General features: G+C 42.4%; 1 protein-coding gene across 1 annotated transcript; it reads right to left on the reverse strand.

Moving 5' to 3' along the window:
- Positions 1 to 11222: 11222 nt before the first annotated feature.
- On the reverse strand, positions 11223 to 17877 carry LOC128437040 (bestrophin-2). The gene is made up of 9 exons (XM_053419024.1): positions 17726 to 17877; positions 17536 to 17630; positions 15991 to 16224; positions 14255 to 14409; positions 13765 to 13842; positions 13348 to 13500; positions 13153 to 13233; positions 12882 to 13036; positions 11223 to 12673 (listed from the first exon to the last, which is right to left on the reverse strand). The coding sequence occupies exons 1-9, from the start codon at positions 17875 to 17877 to the stop codon at positions 11881 to 11883; spliced, it is 1896 nt and encodes a 631-aa protein (XP_053274999.1). The 3' UTR covers positions 11223 to 11880.
- Between the last annotated feature and the right edge of the window lie 1753 nt (positions 17878 to 19630).

Below are 19630 nucleotides of genomic sequence, written 5' to 3' on the forward strand. Positions count from 1 at the left end.
TGGCTGTCTGCGGTTCCAGCCAGGTGTGGTGGTAGTCGGACGGCTGTTTGGCTTCACTGCCAGGTACAACACCTGCATGAGCTCTCAGACACAAACAGCTGAACACAGCATGGTGTGTGTGTGTGTGTGTGTGTGTGTGTGTGTGTGTGTGTGTGTGTGTGTGTTTATTTCCATTTTGCAGTCCTTCCCCACTACATTTAAGAGGGGCATATTATATTTTGAATGCCCTCACATCTTTTAAAAAAAAAGATGTACGCCTACTTCAGGAACTCACTGCTCAGCCAAGCTAGCTCTTGCCTTCTGTTTCCGTATTTTGTGCTACGCTATATGCTAACTGGGTGTTAGCTTAGCACATCTCTCTACACATATTCCAGGAAGTCACAGCTCAGCCTGGCTCCTGCCACGTCTTTCCATCTTTAGTGCTAAGCAAAGCTAACTGGGTGTTAGCTGAGTTTATTAGCACATATCTCTACACATATGCTGCTTTCCATTACACCTTGTACATTGGAGCTTGTCCCTTGGTATGAGGTCACACCCTAGCCATTGTTAGCTAAACCAGTTCATAATGACACATTACGCGGCATCTCACGCATACGAATGCCGTATTAAAACATCCACAGACAGTAATTGGACAGTACAATGTGTACAAAACATTTGATTGCATAAGTGCTAATAACCAGTAAAAACGGCATCCTCACTACTGTGTATATAAAGAGGGGCTAAGTTCGATTTCGAAGTCGGGGGTGGGATGAGAATCCTAAACTTCTGAGTCGAACTTCCAACTGAAGAGATGTTCCAGGGTAGGAAATGTCAAGCTCAAAGGGTTAATGGAACGTGGCATTATTCCGGGAGGTCACTGCTCAGCCAAGCCAGCTCTTGCCATGTGTTTCCAGAGTTTGTGCTAGGCTAAGCTAACTGGGTATGATTTACATATTGTGTGTGTTTGTGCATGTGTCACTAATATTTTGATATAATGATTTTCTCAAATAATTTCATAGCCTGCAATTGTATATCGCTTTGTATGAGCATGTAAAACATGCATGCTCATATCTGAATGTGTTCCGTTGTGATAGAACATATATCTTTTGAATGATAAATTATGATAAAGTGTTGCTGCTTTAGAAATTAGTTGTCAGATATAATATGTACCTTTGGCAAATATGCAGTTGGCTTTGACAATAATCCTTTTTCATTTTGTCAGTGAAAGATATTTTAGAGCAAATATTAGGATCTGGTTAACATAAGTCGTACGTCATTAGGTTCAATGTGACGAAACCTAGTACATCAAGATAAGAAGAACTTATCCATAGTCAACATTCCCTAACAGGCAAGAACGCTCTGCAGAGTTTACACAGAATCTATTTAACAATCAAAATGATGAATGTCACTTGCTTCCCGGCCATGTCATAAAGGTGCCAGTTAGCATCAAAGCTCGGCTCACGTTAGCAGTTCACAGATGTTTGGAAGGAATTAGCCAATAGAGGGAGGGTAGGTGGACAGTTTGACGATCAGTGGACCGGGTTTGTAAATCAGCTCAGGTCAATGCTTGTGCTTGTGACCTTTGGCCTCTAGCTTGTATCTTCGACGAAACGTGCACAGATCAGAATTTCTGTGGCGTCACTCAACTTTTGTGAAATAAAAAATGTTAAATACACCCAAGCAAATTCTATTTGCACTCACAATTTTTTTTTTTTTCTACAGATACAACATTGCACACAAAGAGTGAGTTGTGTGACAGGTGTATGTTGCTGGAGTCAGCAGGGTGTCAGCTTAGTTTAGCTTAGCATGAAGGTGAGAAGTGGGAGACACAGATCAGCTGGCTCATTCAAAAGTAACATCTACCACAGCATTGCCAGATGCGGATTGTAGTATCGTACCTGAGGCGTAAGATCATCCAATTTTGATATAATATAATATATCTATTATATACATAAATACAGGAAACAATGTTTAGACAAATTAGAATTCTGCCAACAAACATGATGAAAATGTGCTGAGGTGAATAAACTTGGTTTACTTCAGTGAGAAAGTTAAGCTCCACTCCTGACTCTGTCTGTGTCTCCTACCGCCTCCACCAGCGTGCCAAGCCGGATTGGCTGGAGAGACATCACATGAGCAGAGATGCGTAAAAAATGTGTCCGTATTTACATACATCATGAAAACAAGCGTAAACACAGACGGAGGATCCATATTTTACCATAGCCTCCTGATAGTTGTAGCCCCTACTACCGTCATTAAATTATGAAAATATGGCACACTGTGTACATTTTGGCCTTATTGATCATAAATCCTTCAAGGGGCAAAAATATCATACAAATATGATCATTATTGTACATCTGGCCACACAGCACATTTAATTCGTACCACAGACGACAAATTCACACATTCAGATACGTGACATTTTTTTTACATTATGCAAACAAAATATTATTATTATGTAAATCATTTCACCAGCTCAAAACATCAATGAACCTTATTTGAAAAAAGTGACAGAAGTAAACATTAAACAGATGTTATAAGGGTTAGAAATTGACAAAGGTCGAAGGTCACGTACCGCCGTCATCGTACTTTACCAACATTGTTATTCTACTTGTTTATTCTGATTATATTTATATATGAAAAGGCAAAATTTTACACATCTCTAGGGGGTGTGTGTGTGTATGTGTGTGTGTGAGTGTGTATGGGTACATGTGCACATCCTCATGCATCTGGAGCTCCTTAAAGAGTGTGTGGGCGGAGGGAGTTATGTGGTAAAATGAGGTCATCATTGCTGTTGATTTATGTGACACACACTATTACTTACACTCCTGTGACTTCACCACCGTGTCAGCTGACAGCATGAATAATACATGTGCCCACCGAAAGATGACATCCTCCACTTTCTCCTCTCTCTCTCATGCACTGTTTTCTAAAGTTTACTTCATCATTACTGACCCATGACAACGTAACGTGTGTGTGTGTGTGTGTGTGTATAGTTTGTCCCAGTTTTGTTTCCAGACAGGCTCCAGAGATGATTACCTGCCATCTTCCATCCAGTTCAACAAGTTCGGCCTTATATCAGTAGTTTATGCCCTCGCACAACAGGAAGTTGGAACAAGTGTGTGCATGTGTGTCTGTGTGTCAAACACAAAGCCACTCCCTAGTTTTTAAGTGATTGGCATGTTTGTAACTTCACTCGCGATTAATTGTGCAACTGTACACAGGTGTCAAACTGACTAATCATAAAAATGTATCTTACACTTAAGATCAGTTGAGTCATGAGGAAAGTATTTTTACACGCAGTAAAATTCCACTTTTGCCTTTCCGGAGACATGCAGTGATTTGCCTGTAGCGTTGAGAAGCACAACTTGTCCATGAGAGATTAATAGTCATGGATGGGTGGCAGATCACGTCCTGAATGTGCTTTTGACAGCCAGGGCTCAGACGTTTTGCCCCCCTGAAGAAGCTGAGAGCCGAGCCGCAGGACGGCAAACTTCCAAAGCGAGGTCACAGTGGTCAGAGCTGGGCGGGCGAGGAGGCGAGCGGGCAGTCTGAAGGAGAGAGGAAGGAGGGGGTTGGAGGGGTTTGGGGTGCGCATGGATGGGTGGGGGGGGGGGGGGGGGGGGGGAGATGAGTTAGGGGACGGAGGACAGCAGTTCCTGTCAGGATCCATCAAGGAGCCCAGGGGTGACATGGGAAGAGGCAAGAGAGGGGGAATAAGGGGATGATGATGAGGAGGCGGAGAGGCCAGGGCGGCGAGTCGGCCCTTAACTAGTCACCCCTCAGCCCTCCAGTACACTTGTTTGCTGTCCCACACCCCACACCACCTCCCACCCTCCTCCTCTTTCTTCATCTGTTCACTGTGCAGATGTGCAGCCCTGCAGCTGCAGGATTTCTCAACATGTTCTGCCATACAGGACCAAGCTTGTTGATACAGTGTTAACTCCAGATCATGAGCACAAAATACACCTCGAACAAAAAGTAACCGAGATGTCATTTTCGTACAATGCATGATTTGGTTTAACTTCTATCGCCCGGTTGGTCAGCTCTTCCATGGCTTTCGACAAAGAAGAGACCAGACCATCGTTATGTCGTTTCTAATTCCGTCTGAAAATCCTCCTCAGCAAAAATACTCAGCAAGTCTGTGCTGGAAGCCTATGACCCGTCTGTAGGCGTTGTTAATGTTGATACAACATAAAAGAGTACATTTAAAAATATCTTTACGCAGATACCGATTTTTTGAAAATATGATTGAAATAAAGTGCTGGAGAACTCAACCCATCAGGCATGTTTAGTGCTACCCACTGATCAGGGACTTTTCTTAATAAATAAAAAAAGGCAAAAAAGACAAAATGAAACTATAATGTGGAAATAACGTTCTGGCGAACAGTGAGAATTTAGTTTGCTTCATTTCAAATATATTGTAGTCACATGTAGTCACCTGACCAGAAGGGACAATTTGAAAAACAGTCATCAGGGAAAGTCCAAAATCGACATTACCAGTCTGTAGCAACAAATCTTAGAGACAAGAAAATGTCTCTGCTACTTCGCTAGATATTCTTTTTTTATTTCATTTATTCTGTCATGCACCGTTAAGTGCTCAGCCCACTAGGACATTATAAGTACTTTTAGTGTGGTGAAATTATAAAGCGTATCCACATGACATTAATCTGCCAATAAGTAGCTCTGACTAACTGTTGAAGATCAGTCTCATGTTTCAAGGTAAACAAATAAAAAGTGGCCTAATCATCCAACCAAAAGAGCTCATGAAAAAACTTTATATTCAGTGCTCTTAAAACTTTGAGGTCAAAACTTGCTTGATCGTTCCAATAATCAAGATTGTCTTTATATCAAGAGGAAAGATTTACTACACCTGAAATGCTGAATCCTCCTTTTATTCCCCTTCCGTTGAATAACAGCTGTAGGTAGAAACCCCTCCCATCTGTGAAGCTGTCAGCCTCACCCTCAGAAATAATAACCTCCTCAGGCTGACTTAGATAATAACTCGCAGTCTGACTGCGGCGACGTCGTCTACCCGGTTTTTGGAGCCTGCGAGGGAAAACATGTTTTGCTGCTGCCGGTCAGTGCTGAGGGTTTCAGTCCAGACATAAACAGTGGTGTGGCCGGGCAGAGGAAGCCGTCAGGTGGCGGCTGGCAGTGCAACAGACAGACTGACAGGCCTGCATCACTGTGTGCTCAGGTGTCAACACTGAACACACACTTTGTAACTCACCGAAAAACACACACTTGTTGGCGATCAAACATTTCTGACACATCAGGAATTTGGAATGAACGCAGGGTGTTTAAGGGTTTTCATGCTTTTTCATATCAAAAAGTCTTCATCTCCACCCCCAGCCCGCCTCCTGCCAAAAAAGAAAATTACCCGCATTAAACCATGGACCCTGTTTAATTAGATTTTTAAAAATGATCCTTTGGAAGCACATCTGAAAAGACTGTTGTTGTTAAATATAACTTGGAATTGGATTATATAACTGAGTCAATGCCAGCAGAGGAACAAAAAAGAACAGTCCATGTAAGTATATATTTTACTTTGAGAGGGTGAAAGCCAGTAAATTTCTCATCTGAAAACCTGATGCCACTTTCTTCAGACACTGAGGTTAAATATCATTGTAATAATTCTACATGTGCAAACACAGCCCTGAAATACTATACTATACAAGTATTAGAGCTTATTATGTGAAATTAAGGGTGAGGCTAGTTTTATCCGTGTTATAGGCGTGTATAACAATCTAAAGCTCAACTCATTAGAACAATTCAAGTTTTTATTCTGACCTTATTTGACCTGCAGTTAATCTTTAGCTCTTATTTAGTTGATTCATTAGTTTTACTTGATTCATTTGCCTTACATTCAATTTCAGGTATTTATTCCAAAGGCTCTTGCTTTTTACTATTTGGCAAATAATGGTTTCTTCTTTGTGTTTTCGTGGTGTATTGGATTTATTTTGTAAATGAAGTTAAAACAAAGGTTCAATGAACGAATGAATGAATGAACTCAAAAAAAGTAGTATGCCTAGAACCATGACTTTATATGTTTCAATTACATATAACATTTCTTAAAATAACTTGAGAGTGATTTTATAAAATAAAGTTAGACTTATACATAAATATATATATTAAAAACACAATTTATTTAAGTTATAGATGATTCTTTTTTGGAGTATACTGGTCTGTGTCTCCAGCTTAAAGTGACCTCCTGTTGGGCCTGCAGCCTAACAGGAGGTCACTTTTTTCTTTTTTTCCGTTGGCCGGAGCCTGGCTCATTGTTTCCACTTCATTCCAGTTTCCAATATAAGTGGTATCTATCTTCTCATCTAAATGCCATCTTGTGCTTTTCCCAAAATGTTGAATTGTCCCTTTATGTAAAGATTGAAAAAAGGCCCATCAGGAACCATGTTATCTCCCGGGTGCTTTTTACACACAGTTAGGATCATTGTACACAACTGTACACTCAACCAGCCAGCAGAAGTCTTTGAGCTGCCATTTATCTTCATACCGTCACTGTCAGACAGACCATTAACAAACAGTTGATTCATTCTGGGTCAGACAATACTGATAAAGTGCTCTTGTTTGAACAAAGATAGTGCAGCAGACAGCTAAAAGGTACTGTATGTGTGTGTGAGACAGAGAGACAGAGAGCCAGTCTGTAATATACAGGGTTGACAGGCACACACACACACACACACACACACACAAACACACAAACACACACACACACACGCACACAAAACACTCACACGCGTAGAGAGAACCAGACAGACAGGTCCTTGTGCGCAGAGTACGTTTTTTTTCATTGAAGCAGGGTGTGTAAGACAGGGAGTGCCTGACACACACACACGCACAAACACACTGTACAGACACACACAACAGACAAAAACAAATGTGAAAGTACAGGGTTAGGAACGGTCCCACAAAAACTGACTGGAGTCACATGCGTGTTTACTCCTTTGAAAGAGAACATTAAACACCATTATTATCTACGTGCAAACAGTGGAAACAAGTTGAGGTTGTAAACAGTGAGTCAATACGTCACTACAAATATTACTGATCTTTCTCTGTGTGATTATGTACAGTGTAAGTTTATATACATCTTTTATTCTAATGTCCATTCTCCTCTGTCCCCTTGTTGTTTTGAATTTTATGGACTTTTGGTGTTTGAAATTTGTCTCTAAGTAAAATCTTCCTTCACTTCCCTGTCACCGACATCATGACATGTCATGCCCATCATGGTTTAAAAATATTTGTGGCTGTTTTTTATTTGCTATAATTTACAGAATGTTGTGTTTCAGTTACACCATAATTCATTGATTGGTTTAAATGTTCTTTTGTTATATTGAACGTAGCATTAGTATTTTTTATTTATATAATAATAATAATGTGATCATGATATATACTATTTGTATCAAATCATTTTAAACTCCTTGAGATTGCTGTGACATCACGTAAACGTCAGCCAGGGCAGGGAACACAAACAGGCAGGTAATCAGACAGGTTTGAGGTTAATGGGTTAGTCAGACACATGATAAAAAGTTCAAAGTACGAATAAGATCAACTTATCTTAGATGCGACGAAGTGTTACACACATATCGCTTTCCTGTGCAGTGACAGGCCATTGCTGTCACCTCAGGTCTACTCAGTTTCAGTTTTACCTCTCAACAATGTGGTTTAGATGATGTGGTAATCTCACTTGCCCCACCGGACTGCCTTGTAATGAGGTTGATGTGCACGTACACTCCCGCAATTACTTTTGTGAGTACAACGAAATCATAGCACATACTGTAACGCAATGATTGCGCAACGTGGTGAGTTTCCTTTAGCGTCTGGGTATTAATTGGTTTAATAAAACTCATAGCTTGAAGGAAAGTAAGAGGAAGCTTTCACAAACAGATGCTCAATTCCTGCTGTAACTATCAGGACCCTATAGCACCTTGTAGGTCTGTGGGGGCCTGGTGAGCAGCATCTTGTTCAGATCAACATTTACATGTTTCAAACGAGGCAGATTCCAAGAAACATGTCTGTGAAAGTTTCTTTTCTTGGCACGTTTTTTTTTTTCCCTCTGTTTTGTTTACTTCAACGCAGGTTTGTTTTCCACAAAGACCCACAGTATTCCCCAGAAAATGCACGAAGCTGGTCTGATAAGTCAAATCTGAAAATCACACGTGTGCACACACTCGCAAACATCCATTACCATGTGGTTAACGTGGCCACATCACTGGTGGAGAGCTGCAGGGCAGATTTCAGTCCTAAAATAGATAGTTTCAGTTATTCTTTCTGCTGACCTCAGTCCTCCCGGTTCCACAGAAACAGGCACACACACACTCACACGCACACACACACACAGAGTTCTTTGAAATCCTCCCACACGCTTGTGTTTTCACACTTAATGACAATAACATGAACCACATTTCCCCTAAAGCCAGTACAGGAATCGGTTGATCACGGTGAAGGCTGGCTCTAGGAGACAGGAAATAGAAAGCTCCATGTCGACAGCTGAACAGAAGTGGTCAGACCTTTCCCCCGTAGCTCCATCTCGGCTGATGTGCTGATACTGCTGCCCTTTGAAGCGGGTCAAGTGATAATTAGGGGAACTACAGAATTTATGGGTCATTGAAACTGGTAATGACTCAATTAAACAGACAAACATGCACATTAACTCATGGATCCATTCATGAGTGAAAACATTAGAGCCCCTAGAAGCTCTTGTACTTGCACAGTGTGGTCCACAGCAGACTATGCATGTGAGTCTCCCAGTTTGGATTCAGGACTCAGACATCATGTTAAACCTCAGGATTTAAAACGTTCCTTTTTGAAAAAGCTCATAGTTCAGGCTGGACCAGCTGAGCCCTGAACCTTCTCGAAGTTATGCTGCTATAGGTCTAGACTGCTGGGGGAACTCCCATCATGCACTGAGCACTTCTCTCTCCCTCTGTGCCCCCCTCCCCCACAGTTTGTGTGCTCTCTCTCTCTCTCTCTCTCTCTCTCTCTCTCTCTCTGTCTCTCTCTCTCTCTCTCTTTCATTCTGCAGGTGTCTCTAATTAATATTAACAATATTGTTATTGTTAATAATAATAATGATGAATTTGACAGCTACAGGACTGTTCCTGGTGTCTCTCCTCCATTCTTCTCTGCTCAACCCAACCAGTCGATCTAGATTCGCCCACACTGAGTCTGTTTCTAGAGAACTGTTGTGTGTCCCTCTAATAATTGAACCCCTTTATGTAAAGTGCCTTGAGATAATATATCTTGTGATTTGGCAAATAAAAATGCAATTGAAATATATTAAATTAATTTGTATTACTTATCTGGCTGTTCACCAAGGCAACAAACATGAATCCAAACCCTAATGTGCTTTGGAATGATTTAACTTTCCACTCCCACTTTTCATCAATGAACTCGTATCTATTATCGAGGTGGTGGTATTGTGTTGTTGTTGTCCCTTACTGATCCCAGAGCCCGGTGACTGACTGTCAAACAGTGGATGTGCCGCAGTCAGCAGGATGGCATCTTTGACAGTGGCGAGGAGCCAGAGCACTTAAGCCTGCAGCGACTCTCCATATTGTTCTATTTGCCCCCCACAACAAAACCAGGGCCTCTGCTGCAAACCACAGCCAGGAGCCGCACTGGGCCACTGACAGACGGGTCGTGTCGTGGGGGGCTTCTGTCTGTCAGGCACACACACGTAGTCCGTTGGATTTGTCTGTGTTGTGATACATTTTGAAAAATGACCACCAACGAGGATGTGAGACTGTTTGACACCACTGCTGCCACACAGGTGAGATTGTGTCCGTTCAGGCTGAAGCACAGTTTGTTTGTTTTGATCCTGATTTCACTGTGCTAATCTGAGCTGGTAGAAAAAACAACACTTTGTGACTTTTCAAATGTCCCAGGACTCTCGGGGAGATAATACGAGGTCGAGCCAGGAACAAGAGGAGAGACGGATCCTGATGGCCTGGAAAAGCATGGTGAGAACATGAGGGAATCAAACTCCTGATAACTGTGTCCCAGTATACTTTCTATCAATTTTGATTACAGTGTGTCAGAGGTACAATGAAGTTTGTTTCGTGATTTAAAAGTGACATATACATTCTGAATCATAGTGAATCCAGCAGTTCAAACAGGACCACACGCTGTTGTGCAGTGGGTGTGTGATTGAAGGAACATATGTGTTGGTGATAACGTGAAGTGAGGCTTTGTAGTCTGGAAATATATGTAACACTTTTGAACTTCACACACAGTCGTGCATTCAATTTCCCACTTCAAGATAAGTGCTGATTTGTTTTGGTAAATTTGCTCTTTTTCCTTCCCAGTTTGTTGTGTTCTGACCATCAATGATAATTGATAAAGGATAATTCTACTTTTGATCATGAAGAGAAGACAGCATATTCTCTTCTCTGCTAATTAGACCAAAACAAAGGAGATTCTTGTCATCCCTCACTGGCTCCCTACAAACAAGCTGTTGTTTTCTTCTCAGCTCAATAAACAATACTGTATGTTGATATCACTCTGAGGCGAGTGTTACACATGATCCAAATGTCAAATGAAAAATAACAGTAGTAGCAGTTGCATATTTTATTAGTGGCAATAGGCCTATGACGTTCCTACATTTGAGTATAATAGTGTTTACAATGACATATGAAAGGTGTTTGTGCCTCTTTCAGTCCTCCACTCTCCATCGACACAGTCTGTGTGAGGACTCAGCAGCTCCAGGACCAGCTCAGTCTTTCCTGGCCCAGCAGAGACAGTCCACCCTGACCAGGAGGGTGCTCCGACTACAGCCCAGGTAGGAGGCCTCATGTGCAGGGAGAGACGGAGGAGATCAGCCCACTCGTGGGCAGGATGGAGAGCAAGAGTATGGAAGAAGGAGAGAAGGTTTATTCCTGTTTGACCTTGGTTCTCACTAATGTTTGCTGCTACCACCTCCAGCTGGTCAATGTTGGTACTACAGTAAATATTAAAAGATCATGTTTATATCATAACTATAAACGAATGCTGTCTGTTCCATTACTGATTGTTTCATATTCATACACTTAGTTTTTCGCGGGTGAGATTAATTTTCCAGTGGAAATAATGCCCAACTATGACTATGTCTTTCTTCGTTAGGTTTTTGAAAAAAACACAAAAGCGCATTGAAAATCACTTTATTTACACTTTTTTTATAATCAGGGTGAAACAAATAAAGTTTTAATTGTATTCTCTCCAAACTGCTGAAAAAAAAGTTGCCCAGACTTAAGTAATAACAGGTCATTTATACGCCTAACTTAAGAACCAGAAATAAATTTTCTTCATACACCCTATGCTCTCTGGAAGAATTGACCTTTGATTTGCTTAGCTGAGCATAACGTAGCCTAGCACACAGGCTGACAGTAGTGAGAAATAGCTATGTAGTGTCAAATATGTTCAATAAATGGAGATGTGAAAAACACATCATTTCAAAGAGCATCTAGCATATTAAGATAGCTGCATCGTGACACCTTCAGCTTCATAGACTTTCAAAATGAGAACTTAACCCTGTGACTACTGTACTAGCTACCATGAAGCAACATGTCAATAGAACAATTGTCCTTTATTGTGTCCAGTTTCCCTTCCTTCCCTTCCTTCAAATACCAAACATTCCTCCCAGGTCCCAGATGATGTGTCGCGAAATTGAGCACAATTCAAAAAGCATATTTTCCAACATCATAAATAAGTCGGGGATATTTTAGAACTATGAGGGGCTAATGCTTTATGTGACAATGTCAGGGAGTGTCACTAACTTCCCAAAAGTGCTCCTTGTATGGCCCCCAAGGTGCAGTAGAATCAAAGTAGATGTGGAAACACACATTTATAGTTTTAACAGATCTCCCTCGTGCATTGAAATAAAAAATCCCAGTTTCAACAGTCAACCTAAGATCCAGTGAGATCTGAGCCCATGCTCACACTGCGAAAGCGCTGAGGCTCGTTGTAAGTTGGCACAGTGAGGAAGGACTTTTTCTTCCCAGCAAACGGGGGTTTAGGAATTGTGGGCACAGCTCTGTTGTGGTTGATGGCTGGCTGGGAGCTGCAGTGCTCCAGACTGGAGTGAGCAGTCGGGTGAAACTGGAAGGCAGAGGTGCGATGGCAGGCGATGGGAACGGTGGAGGCCGGTCGAGTGGACGTCTCCATGGACGACTGTGGGGGAGGAGGAAGAGGTGACACTGACACAGGAGCTTGGGCCTCCCATGTTGTACTTCCTTCATCCCCTCCTTCCTCCCTCATCTGCCACTCTCCATCATTCCTCCCCTTCGCTCCACTCACCTCCTTCCTCTCACTGTGGGCAGGGTGCCCTCCTCGCCTCTCCTGCTCCGCCCCAAACTTGATCTCCAGCAGAGGAGTTCTGAGGCTCTTCTCGTCCGTGAAACTGGACGCGGTGCTCTGGTTTTCCTGCCCCAGCCCTGATGGCAGAGAGCCCCCTTTGCCTATCTTGCAACTTTCATCGTCATCATCATCGCTGGTGCACTGGTCGATGCTGGGGGAGTGGCGTAACCTTTGGAGCTGGGCTGAGGTGCGGCGAAGAGCCCCTCCCATGAGGCCGGTGGGGGATGGAGCTGTGTTCAGGAGGCGGTTAAAAAGGGCCATGTTGGGGTGACGATTGCTAGACTCCTCCATGTTCTCAGCAATTTCTTCCAGAGGCTGGAAGTGCATCTCCTCCTTAGGGACCCTGTGCAGAGATAATAATGCATCAGTACTTTATTTACCTGAAACACAATGACTTCACAGATCTCGTGTTTACCGTTTTTCACACTACTTCTGAAAGAGTGCTTTCATTTTCATTGTCTGAGACTTTCCCACACTGCTGGGCGACTTAAACTGAAAGTGTCACGTTCACGGTCACACATACAGCGAGCGCGTGAAACCCCAAAACTCACGCCATGTCAAAAGTGGACCCTTGGAAGGAGGGTTTGCGGAGGACGAAGAGGGTGGCGGCGGTGTACGGGGGCCGGGGGTTGGAGTCATTCCAGTAGCGGTCTCTCTCCATCATAGGCAGATCTCCGTACATCTCGTCCACTGCCATCATGGACACCTGTAGAGGTGAAACAGCAGACATTGCTCAGGCAGTACTTACTAATTATTGGCCTTGAATTTAATTTCCTGAGGCAGGTTAACAAATTCAGAAGAAAAAAAACATTATTAAGAAACCTGGAAATTTCTGTCTATCAGCCAGTTAGTCTCAAAGTCATCATCATCTTCTCCGAAGGGGTTGATCAGCTGCTCTGCCACCTTCAGCACAGAGAAAGAGTAACAAACTATTAGAAATGGTCCCTGGTTGTGAAAAGCGAACATGGCGGTCGAGTATCAAACGTGACCAAATGGTATGTGACCCTTTTATCTGACCTTAAGCCACCCTGCATAGAAGAAGAACTGAAGCAGGGTGAAGATGGGCACGTAGAGGTCGAGGTCGTGACCTGGGTAACCTTGACTCGGGTCCAAGAACTGACGACCAATCAGACACACCAGGAAAAAACTGTACACGGCTAAAGTGACCACCTGAGGGACAGATTAATGGAGACGTGTTACTTTTGCTTTTAGATTCCAATAATACCTTTTTACTTTCATTTCATATTTCTCACACACAACAAGCTGTGGTCTGATTTTTGCGTAATGCAACCAGAAACCTCACACTGTTTCAGACTCTGTAAATAAAACATTAGTGGAGGAGCAGAGCTTTAAGAAACCACCGAAAAGTCTTTTTTCATTTATATAAATACGTGGTGTGTACGTGTGCATGAGAACCACATACATAGCACCTACCTGAGTGTAGACCAGGGGGACACTGATCATGTCATAATGAAACAACATACTGCACTTCCCTCTGAACCCATTCAGCTCCTGTTGACACAAAAAGAGAAACTTTGTGAGATCTAAACTCTCTGTCTGCATGTCCCTGTGAATATACATCTCATATTAAAACACAGGAAACTGCAGTCCCTTCTGTGTGTGTGTGTGTGGGGGGGGGGGGGGGGGGGGGGCACTATGTTGCAAGAGTGGCTACTCTTCCCAGCGTCCCCGCAATGTTTCGATACAGTTTCTATTTCTATATGCTACAATGATGATGCCTAATTTGAGATCAATGGAAGATAATAAATCACCTCTGAACTTTAACCATTAGGTTACTAAGAATAAAATGAGAATGTTGCTCACTACATCCACATGATAGCTTCAAGATAAAAAAAATAAGTAAAACGTGTTAACAAGGAAGTCACACGTGTGTGTGTGAGTGTGTGTGTGTGTGGTGGTGCACCTCAAGCAGCAGTTTGAGTGTGTGGTCGTCTTTGACCCTGCCCTCACAGCGGGCCACAGCAGCCAGGTTGGTGAACCAGACGCAGGGGATCCAGTACTTGTTGTAGGGGGAGTGAAGGCCCTCGAACTTCTTCCTCTCCTCTCTCGTCATAAATCCTGAATAAACAGCAGAAAACAACACTTCATGCCTCAGATTCATTAGATACCATGATAATATAAAATGTTGCTCACAGAGAGAGAGAGGAATGACTGATGAGGATTCAACAAGTGGTGGTTTGAACTTTTCTATGAGTCAGATTTCCAATCAAGGCGTTACAGTGAGTGAGAACTTCTGCAATGTGTCGAGAAATGACACCAGAATGGCACCATGTATAATTTATAAAACACAGAGGAGGGGACACCGTGTCTTGTGATCTGGTTACGGGCGTTTGATAACTTTCCGTTATCATCTGTGAGTTTCAGTATGTGCCTTGTCCTTGTGATTTATCCTGCACTCTCTGGTGTAGACAAGGAGCAGAGGAAGAAACAACACACAACAGTCATGACGTGTTCGTGTGACAGGTCAAATAGGCACGTTGTGGCTGGATTGTGCATTGGAAAAGTCCATTTGATTGATTTGATTGGGAGCGGCTGTGACTCATGAGACAGAGCGGGTCGTCAACTACCCAGAAGGTTGGTGGTTCTATCCCAGTGCGTGCAGAAGTGTCCTAGGGCCAGATACTGAACCTAAATTTACCCTGGTGCCAGTGCCAACATTGTGTGAATGGTGTGTGTGAGAGAAAGTGCTCCACATACACTCACCAGCCACTTTATTAGGGCACACCTGTTCAATTGCTTGTTAACACAAATAGCTAATCAGCCAATCACGTGGCAGCAACTAAATGCCTTTAGGTATCTAGACGTGGTGAAGATGACTTGCTGAAGTTCAAACCGAGCATCAGAATGGGGAAGAATGGGGATTTAAGTGACTTTGAACGTGGCATGGTTGTTGGTGCCAGACAGGCTGGTCTGAGTATTTCAAAAACTGCTGATCTACTGGGATTTTCACGCACAACCATCTTTATGGGTTTACAGAGAATGGTTAGAAAAAGAGAGAAATATCCCATGAGCGGCAGTTGTGTGGATGAAAATGCCTTGTTGATGTAAGAGGTCAGAGGAGAATGGGCCGCGGTGGGCTACAGCAGCAGAAGACCACACCGGGTGCCACTCCTGTCAGCCAACAACTGGAAACTGAGGTTACAATTCGCACAGGCTCACCAAAATTGGACAATAGAAGCTTGGAAAAACGTTGCGTGGTCTGATGAGTCTAGATTTCAGCTGCGACATTCAGATGGTAGGGTCCGAATTTGGCGTATTCAACTTGAAAGCATGGATCCATCCTGCCTTGTGCCAATGGTTCAGGCTGGTGGTAATGGTGTATTGGTGTGGTGGATAATTTCATAGTAAAAATTGAGCATTGTTTAAACGCCACGCCTTGTTCAATCTTTGCTACGAAGAATTAAGTTCTGAAGGCAAAAGGGGGTCCAACCCAGTACTAGCAATGTGTACCTAATAAAGTGGCCGGTGAGTGTATATGCACTGTATGAATGTGTGTGTTCTCTAAAGAGCTTTGAGTCGTCTTAAATACAGACCATTATCATCCCAAGCTCTATTGGTTTAAAGCTGCTGTGGATAATTGAACATACTCATACTTTACTCACTGCTAAATCACAGTTGGAGTTGGAGGTACCGACTCACCGGCCTCCACCACATGGTCCATGGTGGGGAAACGCTTGAAGACGGCCGTGCTGACGGAGCGCAGGATGAGCAGGGCTGACAGGCTGGCGTAGCGCATCAGGGTGCGCCTCAGCAGGCGGCCTCGCTCGTCGCTCCCCTGGAGCCCCCCCGACAGGACGCACATGAGCCGGTCAGGGAGAGGGATGCTGGTGTACTGGCTCCACCAGCGGTTCACCACCAGGGTCACGTAGAAACCTGGGAAGAGCAGTAATGAGGAGACACGAAGGTGATTACACTGGAGACGTGGATCAGAGCTCAAATCTGGCTCTCCACTGAACTCTGGGGCCCAACAGTTCACATCAACTGAGGTCAAAGGAACCTCCAACAAAATGTACAGCTTTATTGTTACAGAACTCACTCTATTAGGCCCAGCTGATGCATCACAATGTAAGTAATATACGATCATCTGGATTCATCACACACTGCATATGTATGTAAGCTTTAGCAAATTGATGTAAATTCATGAAGAAAACAATATGTGGAAAAATACCAAATCAACATATGTTCACTGTGGAGCCTTTAAGAACCAGGGCTGATATTTAGATCTATCACATACTGTGTTTGTATGACTTATGATGTATGCTTGAAGAACACAATAAAAATAGATATATGAAGAAAATCTTAAATCAATAAATGCACAGTGCACACTGTGGTAAAATGCACTTAGGAGTCTGTAAAAAACAATTCATATCATGCTATGTATTCATAGAAATGTTCCCCACCGCGTTTTAATTGATGTTTTTACTCTATCAAAATTACCTGGCACTGCTCCACAATTTCCAAAATTAGTTAATTAAATAATTTTTTTAAAGTTATTTCATTCAAATTCTTATTATTAAATGATGCAGTCTGGGTTTCCCTTGTAAAGTCTGAGGCTCATCAGCTGTTGCCCCAACAACAATAAAATTGTTTTTACTGTTACACAACAATATACTATAGAGCCTATGCATCAGAGAGCAATACCGTCAGATTTCTGTGTATGCATGGTTTAGTGTACGTATATGAATAAAGAAGTAAGAAATATATGGGACAAAATATTAACGCAATAAAGTTGAAAGTGCATTTGTTTTAGTAAAATGCACATTGGAGTCTGTAAGAAGAGGTTGATATCATAATGTATAGTCAGAGAAAAGTCACATTTGTATATAATATATATGTTCTAATAGAATATTTGATCTCTCCCAAAAATCTGTATTGACATAAATGCTTTCTACAATAAGTTAAATACAAAATGTGTAATTTAATCAATGCTCTCATCTCAGTCGGCTACATATATTTATATCTATGTGTCTAATGCAAACCTGTAAACCTATAGAACAGAGGGCTTGATGTCTATAGATGAGGATCCCTGACATGAAATAGATAACAAACTGTCATGAACATTTTGTGGTTCCACTTCATCAAACCCATCTTAGAAACAAACAAACATGCCTGGGACACACTGTGGCTCGGGCCCTGTCCCCTCCACTGTAATCTCAACGTAACAAGAACATGAGGAAATCTTACCCAGTACGAAGGACATGGGGATGAGACTGGCATAGTGGTTGCAATAAATTGCCAGTTTTTCAAAGTACCTCTTTTGGTCATCATAGAGGACAAATCTAAAAAAAAGGTTAAAGTATTTTCAAAAATATTTTTTTAATGAAAACACTGATGTGTCTCAGTGGACAGTCTTTTCTTGAAGCTGCTGTCTTACCTGTAAGTGACGCTAATGGCCGTGTACATGGCAAAGAAAGCCAGGAACTCTTTGTACAGCACCTTGTAGATGCTCCCCTTCCACACCAGCAGCAGCTTGGAGAAGCCACAGAAGCGGGCGTTGGCGACTCTGGCCGTGTAGGTGACCGTCATTGATGAGAGATCACTGGGTCCTCAGGGTCAGAAGAGCTGAGAGGAGGAAGAAAAGCACCATGTCTGTAGGTAAACATCTGAAGTGAGACCAGAGCGGATCCTGGAACAGAGATGCTCCAACTGTTTCATATCACATTCAAGTTTTTCAAGGTTTCATTTGTTCACATTATACAAAAGCATAGAAAGTTTTAAGATGTGAATCCTGAACAAACAGAGTAATATTAGAAAAGAAAATACAATGCAAAACAAATGCACTGCTACAACTTATGATAATGTTAATAAAAACAGAGTGGAAAGGAATTCATATCTATTTGAATCATAAGGGAGAGAACTCAATATCAACATGTATTAATTCATTAATAAAATAGTTCAACTAATAAAGCAGAGTTCATTGTGTGCTCCCTGATGTGACACTTAAAATTAGTCTGGATCACATTCACTTCAGGCAGTGATATCAGTTAAACACCACAGAGTTCAAAGCTAATGCTTATTTACTTGATCTTTATATTAAAAAAGCTTCTCACCTCTTGTGGGGTTTTTCCCGTGTTGAACGCGCCACTTGCTCAGCGCATCCCTGTGCGTAATTGGCACCACTGGCCAATGCTGTGCTGCTCTGTGCGCTCGCCGGTGGTGGAGTGTTCCTCTGTCTTTTCCTCACAGAGCTCATAACTCCGATGTCCCCTGGCGTCAGCTCGGTTGACTCGGGGCTGCTCCTGCTTGTAATGGCTGTAATCCTTCAGAGCCTCAGTCGGTGCGTCCAGTGGTCAGCGCGCCCCCGGGGTTAAATCCCCCCCCAAAATGAGGAGGAGGAGCTCGTTAGCGCGGCCCCCGACCGGCACAGCGCGGCTCGCTGATGGACCACAAGCGACAGGCCGCAGCGCCGGGGCCACGGAGAGCGCACAGGGCAGTGGAGGGGATTATACAACTGCAGCAAGTGGACCATGGCAAAGTTTCGTGTTAAGTGATATGAAAACAACAAGCAATTTGCGGCGTCACAGATCTACAAGTCCCCCTTGTTGCGGATTGAATAACAATCAGATTATTTTACACCAGAGCAGATAGACACAGTGGAGACGTTTGTCATTGCGCCTCCTTCACCTTTTCTCATAAGAATAGATATAAATTACAGTTGGATGAGAACATCCCACTTGTACCAAACAGTAACTGGACCGAGTCAGTTTCACAGCAACGTTCCACCAGAACCATTTTTTAAAATCAGTGTGTATTTTTTTAAGTTATGCCTTTACGCGTATCCCTTTCATATTTAGCTTTTTATAAAACATATGAATAATAAACTCAATTTTTTTTACTTTTAATCTAAATGTGAGGTTAAATATTAAATTGAAAACTAATCACTAAATGATAAACCCAAATGTTGAATCGAAATGTTAAGCGTTAATCGTAAATATGAAATCTTAATACTTCATGTTTAGGCTTAACATGGAAATCAAATTCAAGATATCTTTTACAAAAAGGTAAATTAGACAGTTTACAATTATTGCTGTAAACCTGGTAAGAAAAAGTAACAAATGTATGGACAAAATATGGGGAAAAGTCGCTGTTTTGTTCAGCATGTGCTGCATAATTTAACCCACTATTACAAACAAAAAACCCACAATATTCTCATTTCCCGTCTTTCCTCATCTACATCACCTCTGGGGTTCTAAGACTAAATCAAATATTATATAAACAGGTAAAAATGGGTTGATATTAGGCCTTACAGAGCTACTCTCAAATTGTCCCTGTAGAGAAT

Source organism: Pleuronectes platessa, chromosome 3 (assembly GCF_947347685.1).
Source record: "Pleuronectes platessa chromosome 3, fPlePla1.1, whole genome shotgun sequence".
In the NCBI taxonomy this organism is placed as follows: Eukaryota; Metazoa; Chordata; class Actinopteri; order Pleuronectiformes; family Pleuronectidae; genus Pleuronectes; species Pleuronectes platessa.